The following is a 13,853-nucleotide window of genomic DNA, read 5'->3' on the forward strand; positions in this document are numbered from 1 at the left end:
ACACATGATCAACAAATTGAGAGGTTATCCTTAAAAATGCTGGCCAATTATTTTGTTGGGGATCAACAAAATGGTTGATGCATGTACTGTCAGTGCATGAGGTGGTTGTATTACCCTGTTGGAGAATTTGGCTCCGCGGTAGTTGCGCTGTGACAGGTTGAAGACAGTATAGTGGTCAGCGTGGCGACTGTCAAGGAAGGATCGGATGTCCTCCACATGGTTCTGGTAGCCAATCTGCACAGACTCGGCTGGGTAGGTCATCACTGAAAAATCATATAGTATCCATAACTGACTCAACCCAACTCTATTTCTCAAGCACTTTTAAGAAAACAACCACAGCTGTAACAAATCAAACATAAAAACAATAATAATAATAATAAATAAGAAGAACACATAGAGTTGAGATATGCTGTATTTGTTTACACAAATTCAGCTAAATGTATAATTTTTGCCCTTTTCTGCTAGTACAAATTGCAAAATGAGATTTTGAAATACTGAAGTAAGAAGGAGATTCAAACTTGCATTTTTCACAAAAGCCCTAAAGTGGGAAAATATCCAGCTGAACGCGTACCCTGAAGGGTGCTCCACTGCAGCACACTGCTAAGCATGTTATGCTGGAAGGGCAGTTATACTGTCTCCAGTACATGTGTGTCTACACTTTATTACATTACAATTATACTTGAGCTATAGGGTACTTTTAAATGCTGCACATACCCTTTGCATATTTGGATTCCAGTTGTAAGGATTTTGATTTTGTTTTGGGGGAAATGGAAAGACCAGAATAGAATTGCTGACATTCATAGTAATATTAAGTACATTTATTTATTTTGAAGGTGGAAACGACACAAGTAAGTGATAAGACAATGAAAAGTTGTGTTAAGAAATTATAAAATATACAACTGGTTAGCACATCCGCCTCACAGTTCTGAGGACCCGGGTTCAAATCCGGCCTCGCCGATGTGGAGCTCGCTAACTCCTGTTTCGTCCCACATTCCGAAAACATGCATGGTAGGTTAATTGAAGACTCTAAATTGTCTGTAGGTATGAATGTGAGTGTGAACGGTTGTCTGTCTATGTGTGCCCTGCGACTGGTTGGCAACCAGTTCAGGGTGTACCATGCCTCTCGCCCAGAGTCAGCTGGTGTACACACCAGCACGGCGCGTGACCCTAGTGAGGATAAGCGGTAAAAAAAATAAGAAAAAAATAGATAGATAGATGGATAAATCAAACAATTATTCTAGCTCTTAAAGTCTTGTAACTTTATTAAATCATTTCCAGCCAGTATACACCTATTCAACAAATGGGCAGGGTATGAATCATTTCAGGCTTAATGGTACCTATATGAAATGATTTAGATGATAGTCAGGCATACTTATGACTCTGCGTACTTACCTATGATTCGCGACGTGATGTAGGCAATATCCAGCTCTCCTTTAGTGTACCTGAAAAAAAGAACGTTCATTATTTAGGACAAATTTGAACATTTTCACAGAGAAAAGTAGGAGTAAATCAAATGGAAAAAAGTAATCTTTTTTACATTCTATTATTTAGATTGTTTAAGTGGGTGCACAATAGCATCCCAAATGCAGGACTTTCACATGTAAAGTTGTTTCGATACCAAATATTGCTGATATACAAATTCTGACATTGAGATTCTGTCAAAACGCTTGCTGTGCATACACATGCCTTGACTGAAAGTGAGAAAAAAAGATGAGAAAAAAAGTGAGAACACTTGAGCAGGTTTAGGAGGAACAGTCCTGATCATGCTGTTTCATTTTTGGTTAATCCAGAATCCTTCACAACTGGAAATAAAAGTTGCAATTACACACAAGTACAAAAACAAAGATTCCTCCATGTTTCACAGTAGGAACAATGTTCTTTTCTTGGTATGTTGGGTTTTTGCAAATATCAAAATAATGTGATTTGCCCAAAACCTTCAGTTTTGCTTAATCTGTCCAAAGCATGTTGTCCCAGAAGCTTTGTGGCTGGTCAGTATGCATTGTGGCAAATTCCAGTCTTGTTAGTTTTTAAGTTATTCCAGTGGTCATTGTGGGTATTTCGTTCTTTAACAAAAGGGTCCCAACAATTTTGTCCACGTGGGTACGCACCAGAGATAGATGAAAGACAGAGAAATGAACCGGACCGATTAATTTAGGTGGGATAATACTGTATGTATCCAACTAAATCAACTTATTGCTGGCTTTAGCTTTGTTAAAGTCCCCAAGAATAATGATGGATGAGGCTGGGTGTTTTTATTTCAATTTCGTTTACTTGTTCAGCGAGCATTAGCAGTGCGGCGTTCGTGTTAGCTTGAGGCGGAATGTAAACACCGGCGTGAATGAAAGATGCAAATTCACGCGGTGAGTAGAATGGCTTACAGTTCAAAAACAGCGACTCTAAATGCGGGCTGCAGTGTGTGTTGAGCTCCGTGACGTCAATACACCATTTTCCGTTGATATAGAAGCATATCCCGCCGCCTTTTGTTGTCCCCGATTACTCCATGACACGATCTGCCCGGTGAAGATGGAAGCCCGGATGCATTACGGCACCACTGGGGACAGCCTCACAAAGCCAAGTCTCAGTAAATCACAGGGCGGTGGAATGTCCGAAGTCTTTACTGGTCTTTGTCAGAAGAAGAAGCTCTTCCATTTTGTTGGGTAGGGCGTGTAGATTCGCGAGGTGGATCGACGGAAATGCCAATCTGTATCCTCTCTTGCAGAGCTTAACTTGGATGCCGGCGCGGTTTCCCCTTCATCCCCTATGTCTCCATGCGCCATAGACCACACCGGCACCCCCCCCCCCCAAACACCCCCCCCCCCCCCCCCCCCCCCCCCCCCGGTGAGTAACGCGTGAAAGTTGGTGAAAGAAAGTCAACGGTAGACTCCCTGATGTTAAGCAAGTCTTCCCTTGTTTAAGTGAGGAGAGTAATGTCTCCAAAGACGAACGCAAAACACAAAAACATAGGCAATAGTAGAGAGCACGTAACCGAGGCGTCCGCACGGATAAGCGCCATCGTGGTATGGAAAGCAAGACAAAAACAAACCTTGCGATGGCTGGGAATCGAACCCAGGTCAACTGCTTGGAAGGCAGCTATGCTTACCACTATCGCACCAATGCCTCTAATGTGCAAACACATACACACACACATACGCACGCAAGTACGCGAGCGGGTTATTGGGGTATGTAAAACATATCTCGTATGGTTATCCCTCGTTTATCGCTGGGTTTAGGTTCCAGACCACCTCCACAATAGGCGAAATCACTTACCACCACTTCTTTTTTTATTATTTATACATATTCTAAAGCTGTTTGAACCTCCCCAGACTGATTAATCTTCCCAGCACTCCTATTAACCTCTACCACACTCTTATAAACACGTACTATACTCTTAAACACCTCTCTTAAACGGGGTTATGCACAGTAGTACCGTAGACAATGTACATTTTATTGCTTGTAATATAAAAGCCAGGAAAAGAGAGCAGAAAACAGAAGGTGATCTAAGTCTGTCAGTGCTGTCCGTCAGTCTGTAAGTAGGTCCACACCAATAAACACAGGCATTAAGATTGTTATGCTTGTCACTGGCAAGACTACACCACTGAAAATGATTACTGTTTTAGTTTCACTACCAAATGTATTAAAAGCCACACAAACTGGCATGCAGGCTTCTTTTGATAATTTAGGAACAGTCAAATGCAACGACTGCTGAGGAGAGGACAGAGAAGAAGCACTCAACTGCATTCAGATGTCAAAGGCGTTTTTTGGGGAAATCATTGTCCTGTAGAAGGTGCTAATATTTTAGACTACAAAACACTGCCTTCAATAATAACGCTGGCCACACTGTAATTTACACCATCTCTCATATTCCATTTACCGAGAACTTGATTCATTAACGGAACAAGGCTTCATTGTGGAAGGACGACATGAGTGTATATGCTCCAGTGTGGACAAATGAAGCTGGAGGGAATGCGGCAATGGACCAACCACCCCCAACAATTGCCCGGACTCAAGGCTATGGTGCCCTTGAGGAAGACATCGAACCTCTTCTCCCTGCTCCAGTCTGCGTCACTAACCATGTGTGTTTGCTGTATTCACTATTGTTATGGCTTAATTGCAGACAGAACATTGTATGTATTAAGGATGATTTAAAAATGAGTCACTTTTTTCTCTCCTCTTTGACTTCCTGAGGAGCTCAGTTGAAGAGCTATAAACTGTTGCAGGTGTCATGTGAGGAAATTTGGATAAACTGCAACCAAAAGAGCACTGACAAAGGAAGACATGATACAGTAAGAATGAATGTGATACAGTATAGTACAATCAGTAAGGCTCTTGTTTTGTATAGCAATAATCATTAAATCTCTGAAGATAAATGTGTAGGATATTATTTATAAAAGAACACAATCATAAAGTTTCAAAAGCGGTTGAACAAAACTCAGACTGATGCGACACTTGAAAATGGACTTTCTACTTGAACTATAGTATAGCTCAGCCTTAATTTGCAATATTGTTGCTTTGACATAAACAGATCTTCCATGAAAGACAATTATAACCACTTACTCTAAACAGAGTGTTGGCAATAGAGGTGTGACAAACTGATTCAACTACACCCGCCTGACAAGAAAACTTCATTTGTTTCTGCTATGAAGTGCTATGCACTGTTGGAACAGGGTGTACATCTATATTTGATTGTGGTGTTCGTTAACAGCATTATCCCATTTATTTAGATTTAGAATAGTTCCTTCCAATGATTCCCTTGACTGCCTCAAGTACTTATTTGGTCTTTCATTAATTTGGAATTAATTACATTTGTCATCTAATTATGCAAACAGCGGTCCAAAAATCCTCATCAATTTAGTCAAACAATTTCTAAAAACATTTCTTAATAAGCACTAAACCTGAATACATTTTTGTTCATCTGCTTTCTCCCCAAGTAAGTTCTCATTCCTCCCACAGTCCAAAAGCATGCATGTTAGGTTAAAGTTTCTTAATTGCCCATAGGTGTGGATGTGTGTGATCTGTCCAAAGTATGCTAGCAGATGCTTAGTTACCTTCTGACACTGAAGAGGATCAGCAGTCGAAAATGGATGGGTGGAAGGATCTTTCCATCTACTTGTTCTCTCTGAACTTACTGTCGGTTGCTATGGAAGTGTACCTCCCTCATTGTTCATACCTCCCACTCACATACAGAATATGTACTGAACAAACGCGCAACACACACAGGCACGATGAGATGCACCCTTCCACATAACAGCAGTGCACTGGGCATTTAGCACGATGAATTAGCATGAATAATTTAGTCATGGGGAGGGTCGACAGACGGCAGACAGATGAGCAGAGCTGAAAACAAGAAACAACAGGACAAGAGAGTGCAGGACCGAAGGGGGAGACGCAAGGCAGGAATATTCATGATCCGACCTGCTGAGTCAACAGAGAGGAAAAGTGTGCAGTTTTTCAAACAACAGAGCCCCCTTTGTGGTCCCAGCGCACAAACAGTGCACACTCACAAACAGCGAGTGGACCACGCTGTGCCAGACTCTGGTGCTCCTAAAGCATGCTGCTCTGATTCACAACTCTAACCTTTGCCATCTTTTATCTTATTGAAAGACTCATCAAAAGAGGACGTAGAAATAATGATATTCTTTTTGCTAGTCACTTGAATCAGTGCAAAAACCCCTGAAAATGAATGTGAATGGAAGTAGCTTAAAATGTACAGGCATGCATCAATTGTTTCGGTGTGAAAGAAAAGCCGGACTTTGTATTAATTTGGATAAATTAATATATTTAGGAATGATGAACACTTACGTGGCAACCTGATGCAAGACCTTGGTGGATGTGTCTTTCAGTGTGTCTTTGAGATTGTCTTTGAAGTTACTGAAGAACTTTCCAGCTCCGCCCTTCACCATATCCAACAGTCCTCCGCCATAGTTGGCGTCCATATCTGGAGAAAGAAGAGCTTTACGCAATCAATCCGAAGCAAAAAGAGATTGTTTCAAAACAGACATGCATTTATGTCCGAAAGTATTTGGACAGTGACAGAGTATGTATATTCTAACTCTATACACACATCCACAGTGGATTTCAAATCAAAGTGTACACAGGCTTCACAAAATAATTGCAATTTAACTTAATGTAGGATTTAGACTACCTCAATCTTCAGTGGCTTAAAATGTTTGGAAAAGTGAAGGTAACTTTTAAATAAAACTATCATTTGTTATACTTGGATAAAGATTCTTTGCCGTCAATGACTCTGGAGCCCAGGAGCATCACCAATCTCTCCGTTTCCTTCCTGTGGCAACCTTCACTTGCTGCTTGTTTTTGGCTCTGATGTACGGTGGCCGAGACAGGTCAGAACAATTACAAACGTCACAACAAATGCAAACGCCACAACACAATGACACTGACACACAACACACAACCCGACATTAGCCTGGAACGGAAGTGACCACCGGGACTCCAGCCGTATTATTCGTCCAGGTTACCGGGGACTCCTATTCATATTCCTCTTCCTATAAATCTGATTCTTCTGTACATATAATCTCATTTCTAAACAGGAGCGTTTTCAGATGTTTACTGGCTCAATCTGACTTTCTAGCTCTTGACAGTTAAGAGTTCTTTTATTATTATTACTATTGTTTTGCAAACAGTGTATTTACATGAATTAAAGACATATCTTGATTGTAATTGGGTGTCTGAAGGGCCAGTAGGCGGACCGGTTGCCTATGTTGGACAGTGTTGCCTGCTACAGCACAAGGCAAGACTTAATATTTCAATAAATAATGTGTGTTAGTGTGAAGAAGGCCGCACGGTGAGCGACTGGTTAGCACGTCTGCCTCACAGTTCTGAGGACCGGGGTTCAAATCCCGGCCCCGCCTGTGTGGAGTTTGCATGTTCTCCCCGTGCCTGGGTGGGGTTTCTCCGGGCACTCCGGTTTCCTCCCACATCCCCAAAACATGCATGGTAGGTTGATTGGGGACTCTAAATCATCTCTCTGAATCACTCTGAATCATATCAACGACAACTCTCCGATAGCACACTTAGACGTTGATCAATAGGATTGCGTATTGTGACCGGCGCATCGCATCCCGTGCCTGCCATCGTCAACATACTTGGTCGCCGTTGTCAACAGTTATTCATGTGCACAAAGCAATGTGGACCCAAGCTTTAGAGCATGATTCGACAGAACGCCGGTATGTTTACATACAAACGTTTGTGCTAACACTAGCTTGCTCGGCTACATAACGTTGTACTACCTGCTTGCGAGCCATATCATATTAAAGGTTTGTAACCATTCCTCAAATGGATAGCCCAAAATGTCATCTCCTGGGCACCCGGACACATTTTTTTTCACGCCTCCCCAGACAGGGTTTGATTGGACAAGCTAAAGTCAAGTGATCGTAAAAGACGGGATACGGTGGTATCGGAATAGGAGTCGTGTTGTGTTGCCGCCGTCTCACCAAGACAGCAAGATTTTATGGTAGTAGTCTGACATAGTGCTATCATGAAAGACCAAATTGTATTGTACTCTGATCCGAGCATCAGCAGTTAGTCCATCCCGACAGCGGCGCTTCCTCATCCGGTCACGCCGCCTCCGCTTGCTCCTCTGTCGGCTTGTTCTGCTCAGCGAGTCCATTGGGTTGTTCACCGCTGTGTCTTTCCAGCTGAAGCTCTGGCTTGTAAACATTCCCGAGTACGCTACGCTAGGAACGCAAAGTCACCGGATGATCATACTTCCAGCAAGTGCTGGCGATCGTATGTTATTTTGCTGTGGATATTGACTGTTTTTAGAGTTTTGGTCAAAAAATCTGTAACTGTCGCAAGCTAATAATGTAGCAGGACACACTGTTGTTGTGATCAACTGAGCTCTGCATGCTAGATCTGGGTGCTGCTGAATAGAAGTGAGCAGAGTATGGAATGAACTGCTGGTATTGGAGTGTTTATAATAATCTTTCGTCCATTTTGATATAATCCGATACTGGATATTTTGCTGATATCGGACCATCATCTGATATCAAATACCGGATCGGGATACCCCTAGCTCGAGTGCAACAGTGCAACGTCTTCAGATCCTTTGAGGGGAACACTAGCTTGTTAATCATGTCTGGCTCCAGACAGGACCTCTCACAATTTATGATGTTGCCAATGCTCTAAAAATGTTGTTGTGTCTCGTTTGTTTCACGTGGTTAGTTAAACATTACATAGAGGTGCTGCCTTGCTTTGTGACAATTGCTCAACACTTCGCTCTGGTTTAGATCCTCTGTTTTTAATCCAAAATACCTCCAAATAATGGAGATCGACTTATTTTTTTTGCCATCAAATCTGTCAAATGTGAAGTTTCTGCAACCTCCTTATCTTCCGCTCTCTTTATAAATTTCCTGCTGTGTATGAAGTAGGTGCATGTCTCCCTCCTTGCTCCCGCCCTCGTATGTTTTTCATTGGCTGGCTTCAGTTGTCGTACAACAACCAAATGGTAAATGGACTGGACTTATATTGCGCTTTATCTACACCATCACAGTGCCCAAAGCGCTTTACAAAGCCTCACATTCACCCACTCATTCGTACACCAGTGGGTGACTGCTGTCATGCAAGGTGCTACCAGGCCCACTGGGAGTAAATTAGGGTTCAGTGTCTTGCCCAAGGACACTTCGACATCCGGACAGTCGTAGCCCGGGACTCGAAGGGTCACTGGACGACCTGCTTTACCTACTGAGCCACAGCCGCCCGGCGGCCAACACGAAATGAGTTTTGTGATTGGCTGGTCTTAGCATGGAATTTAAGGGCAAGGGTAAAAATGACATTTACATGCAGTTGCCAGTGAGGAAATCTATATCATTGATATTGTTGATTTTGACATATTAATATCTTGAATGTTCATATCTAGATGTCGTTACGATCACGACATATCATTCATCCCAACTTCACAGTGGTTAATTCTGTCACGATTTTATTCACAAGCGATTGTAATGCAAGTCATGTTTGTAAATGCAGCCGTTGCAGCTACTCAAGAGTAGCTGACAGAATAGCTATTGCTGCGAGGCACAGTCTTCAGCAGGACGCTTTGACATTTACACATTAGCATAACAAACACTCAGAGGAAAACAGTTGACTCTCACTAGCTGTTCACCATTTCCCTCCCATGACACACGACTTGTACACACTTGAGTCAACCTGCCACTCTCTTTCTGGCTCAGACTTTCCAGTTTTCAGACCTGAAGTCAAACAAGCCCATGTCGGTAGAAATCTAACTAGCCACTGCTGCACTTTTGCCCAAGTGAATTTCACAGTATGTTCAGGATTTTACACTTTGGGCTCTGTGCTTCAGCGTAAAAACTGGCGCATCTAACCGGGTCTAGCCTGCCTTCTCGCAAAGTTACGCCAAGCGCAGCACTGGATTTGCACTAGTCACGACAAACTCGCCCTTCATGACAGACATTGCACATGTTTACATTGTGCAAACATGTGTGCAACCACACAAATGACACAGAGCCTTCACAAAGCATGTGTGACTTGACAAACATATCATGAATATTGGTGCATTAGGCAATTCTTTGTTCACACTTGCCTCTGGGCTCCAGAGGCGATGTTTTCAGTCAGACACGCTCTAGATATTCAAACACTGATAACTGATAAACACTGCCATTGGTAAATTTAAACAATAAACTTGGCTTATAACAGCCCTAGTAACTGATCAATTGAAATGAACAAAAGGCAGGTTTCTTAAAGAAACTGAAAACTCTGCAGTCAAAAATTGTGATACCACTCTCCCTGAAGCACATCTGAACTCTGCTTACTTGTTCCCTTATACCTATGAGTAAAAGGGCGAAATGGGAAAGGTTAAAGATTGGATTTGTATGAACAAATAAGCATATTCAATTATCCCGTCCTTTTCTTCTAATAAAATATAAAGCACAGTGAATTAATAAATCGAATAATTGGGCACAAAATACAATATTTATATGAGACATTTGGCTACCACAGTTGGTGTTTTGAAAATATGTGCTATGAAAATTCAACCACTGGTGAGATCAAAAGGGACATGCAAGTCAAAAAGAAAACTGTACAGTAACTATCTATTATATGACAACGCTTGGGCTGTAATTAAATCCCAAAAACAACTACCGGTACATCTATGGCACATTAACAATGTGGACCAATAGTAACAGGGAGGAGAGATGACTAAAGGTGGAAGATCAATTTATGTATAACATAACTATCCATTCGTTTTAATACCGATCATAATAGCCTAAACAATCGCAGAGCGGAGCACGAGTATGCAGCTGACTTCAGGCAAAACGTAAACTACACCCTGAACTGGTCGCCAGTCAATCAACTTGGATTTATAAATCCCCGTTGACCCTCCTCTTCTTCATCCGACTCCTTTTGTGTCCCACAATCCAAGAGGAACTACACATTGAGGTGCACATACAGTACAGAGCTCTTGATTGACTCTGACTCTAATTAGTTCTGACATTTGCATGCATTGTAAATATAGTTTTGCAACATGAATTAAGTTAATTTTAATAACAGCTGGTATCAAAGCAAAAATAACAAAACCTATATTTTTGCTGTTCTTTTGCCGATAGTATTGAAAATCCTTCATATTTTTCAGTTTTCCATCATGTTATTAGCACAATAAAAAATTTAATAAGATCTCATTTAACGTGCCACTTACCACCAAATAAATAATTTAATGGATTAACTGTAACTAATCAGTTTGATCATGACAGTTGGGGACAAATGTACTGGAAATACTCTATATGCAGGTTTATACGGCTATTTTATCTATTATATATCCATCAGGGTCACAAGTGATCTGGAGCCTGTCCTCAGTGGCTTTTGTGTGAGAAGCGGGGTACACCCTAAACTGGTCGACAGTCTATTGCAGGGAATATATAGAAAAACAACCATTCACACAGGGACAAATAAAGGTTTTTGGATTGAACTGAAGTGAATAGAAAGCCGCAGTGTTTTGGAAATTTTGAAAGTGGCGCTTTGATTTTCATGTCGGTGTTGCCAGCTTACCAACGTTGGTGCTATATTTAGCAATGTCTCCGACCATTCTGCGACTATTTTTTTCAAAAGCGAGACTAGCGGGAATGTCAAAGGTGCACCTCATGTTGACAACATTAGCATTTCCTGCACAATGGAGGTAGGAGGGAAATCTAAATCTCTAAGTCGCCGCATATTAAATCATTAAAACTAAACCCATCATTCAAGCCTTTCACCCAGTTTTCTCAATTACTCTGCCTCGGTCAAATGACATGTAAGGGTTGTTTCACTTGTGGTGCAATTGGAGGTTGCTTGAGCTTTTGCCACCCGGAAGTAAATCTGACGTCATGGTGAAAAGATATGCTGGGATATAAGGTCAGTCAATGTACACTTTCTAAAGCAATATGAAGTGAGACAATATTAAATGGTTGCTAAACGGAGTGGGGGGCTTCACTCACTTTGGCGAGATAATGTAAGCCTGGCAGGAGTGGACCATGGCACCAGAGCATAATACATTGCAACCCAGTAAAAGCATTTAAGAGGCATGAGAACATCCGAGTCCCAGAAGGGTACTGCAATAGACTGTCACTCCTGCCAGCCATCCCATCTGCCTCTTCCACACCATACGTGGGCTACGAGGGCTGAAGCCATTACAGTCGTTTCCTGTTACAAACCCAACAGTGAGTGTGACCGGACACGTTGTGCGAACTCATACCTGAGCTGTCCATGGTCCTGCAGTCTTCCTCTCTCCCTGAGCCGGCTTTCGGTCCGTGGAGAGCTGCTACCGGGCCTCCGACTCTGCTGCCTCCGCCTCCTCTGCCGGTATTGTAGCTATCTCTGCTGCTATCGACCAACTGTAAAGATTCATAGCCATCGTAATTGCTCTTTTTTTTATATGCGCCCAGCAAGCTCATCACAAAATGATGTGAAATATATATATATATATATATATATATATATATATATATATTTGTTTTTTTCTTCAAAAAACGTCTAAAATATAGAGCTACTGTATTTTGAAGGAGCCCTAATGACGGGCTGGCTGTGCTGTCGCCTCCCCAGCCGCCGATGCTACTGCTAGATGCACCACATGTCCGGGGAGGGGAGTATACAGAAGGTCTCACTGCTATCTGGGGGAGGTGCTCTCTCGCACTCTCTCTCTTTCTCTCTCGCTCTCCGTCACCCTCTCTTCATCTCTCCCTCACTCGCTTTAGCTCAGTGCCGCAGTGTCGTACAGTGGTATACTATGCTACAGAGTCAGTGGTCGGCGTTGCGCCTTAACCCGTGTACCCCTCACATGGTCAGTATTTAATCCCTTAAACCCAGCAAATCTAAGTAAATAAAGGTAAATGCATTCATTGCTAGAATGCTATATTGTATTGAAATATTTGAACTCTTAGTGTGGGCCAGTTGATTGGCGGTTGTGACGAGCAAAATATGAAAATGTAAACAGAGGAATGTTTCAGATGAAAAAGGAAGGGGATATTTAAGATTCAATATTGCCTCACAACTCTAATCCCAGATTTGTAATAAACTCAAAAAGACAAGTATATATAATTTAAATGTATCTAATTTGTTGAATTCTGTTTGAACTGAACTTTTACATGTGCTCTCTAATTGAAATTGTGTTTTAATTCCAATCAATAATTTTTACTCAAACCAACTGATTTTGTATTACTAATTTACCAATATTGTTTTAAAATTTGAGTAAATTGTACTTTTTCACTGCTTATCTTATTGTTATTTGCGCTCAAACAATGCAGGTACATTGGACCCGCCACCGCCCATACACAGGCCCACCAAAAATGTAGTTTAAGCCAGTTTGGAAAGAGTGGCATCGATCGATGAGATCTGATTTTGAAAAAAAGCACACTGTTAGACATTCCTGTAAATTCGACAGTTATTTACCACACACCTTACCGTGCAACACTTGAAAGTGATTATACAGTCATTAACAACAGTTTCCACTGTCCGATGGCATGACATACGTAGTTACTCTATTTTGCAGGCAGCAGAATTGTGAATTTGTGTGGCTCCCAGCATGCATTGCATTGCCGAAATATAGACATGAATTCGTAATGTTCATCAACGATAAAGATTAACATAACATTGATCATGTGTGTTTATGTTACCCGTAGTTCACTGAATCAGGATCTGATTCAGAATCCTCTTTATTTGCCAATTATGTCAAACCCACACAAGGAATCTGTCTCCGGTAGTTGGAGCCACTCTAGTACGACAATAGACAGCCAATTTGACAATAAATACTTTTGAGGCATAAAAACATACTACTGATAGTCACTTCGCCTCTAGCAATTCAATGGGAAGAGGGAAGAAGCTGTTGGAATGTCTGCTGGTTTTACTTTGCATTGATATTATATTATATATTATTTAACTCTGGCGTTACATACTGACTGTGGGTTGTGGGGTCGTGTGCAATAGAGTGACATTCTGATCATCAGCAAGGAATAAAAACATTGATTTGGCACTGTTGACAGGGAGTTAACGTAATTCAAGTTTACAGTAACTTACTAGAAACAGTTTCTAACAGTGTACTTAACCAGGGTGGACAGTGTACTTAACAAGCTGGGTTAAATTAGTGTACAATAAGTACAATCTACTTATCCATCGTTTACAGTATACTTAATAAGCTGAGTTAAATGAGTGGTAGAATAAGTATACTCTACATATCTAGATTTACAGTGTACTTAACAAGCCAAGTTAAATCAATAGGTGAGCAATAATTGTGATTACTTTACCTGAGTTTTTCTAAGTAAACTCTACTTATCTGGATTTAGAGTGAACTCTGAGAATCTTTGGGAGGAGAGCCTTGGCGTGAGTTGTGGCCGATAGCAGCTCTTGAATGAATG

General features: G+C 41.5%; 1 protein-coding gene across 5 annotated transcripts in view; it reads right to left on the reverse strand.

Annotated features, from left to right (window-relative positions):
* Positions 1-13,853, reverse strand: part of dnajc6 (DnaJ (Hsp40) homolog, subfamily C, member 6) — a 40,360-nt gene that overhangs the window by 19,496 nt on the left and 7,011 nt on the right. For 3 of the 5 annotated variants that reach the window (XM_061684030.1, XM_061684029.1, XM_061684033.1), the window contains exons 1-4: positions 11,699-12,046; positions 5,800-5,935; positions 1,393-1,442; positions 115-263 (exon numbers count right to left, since the gene is read on the reverse strand). In XM_061684030.1, coding sequence (XP_061540014.1) covers positions 115-263; positions 1,393-1,442; positions 5,800-5,935; positions 11,699-11,897 — 534 coding nt within the window. In that variant the 5' untranslated portion in view covers positions 11,898-12,046. Of the gene's footprint in view, positions 1-114; positions 264-1,392; positions 1,443-5,799; positions 5,936-11,698; positions 12,047-13,853 lie in introns of those variants that run through there. The other 2 variants (XM_061684031.1, XM_061684032.1) reach the window with 1 other exon arrangement.

Source organism: Phycodurus eques, chromosome 8 (assembly GCF_024500275.1).
Source record: "Phycodurus eques isolate BA_2022a chromosome 8, UOR_Pequ_1.1, whole genome shotgun sequence".
NCBI classification, from domain to species: Eukaryota; Metazoa; Chordata; class Actinopteri; order Syngnathiformes; family Syngnathidae; genus Phycodurus; species Phycodurus eques.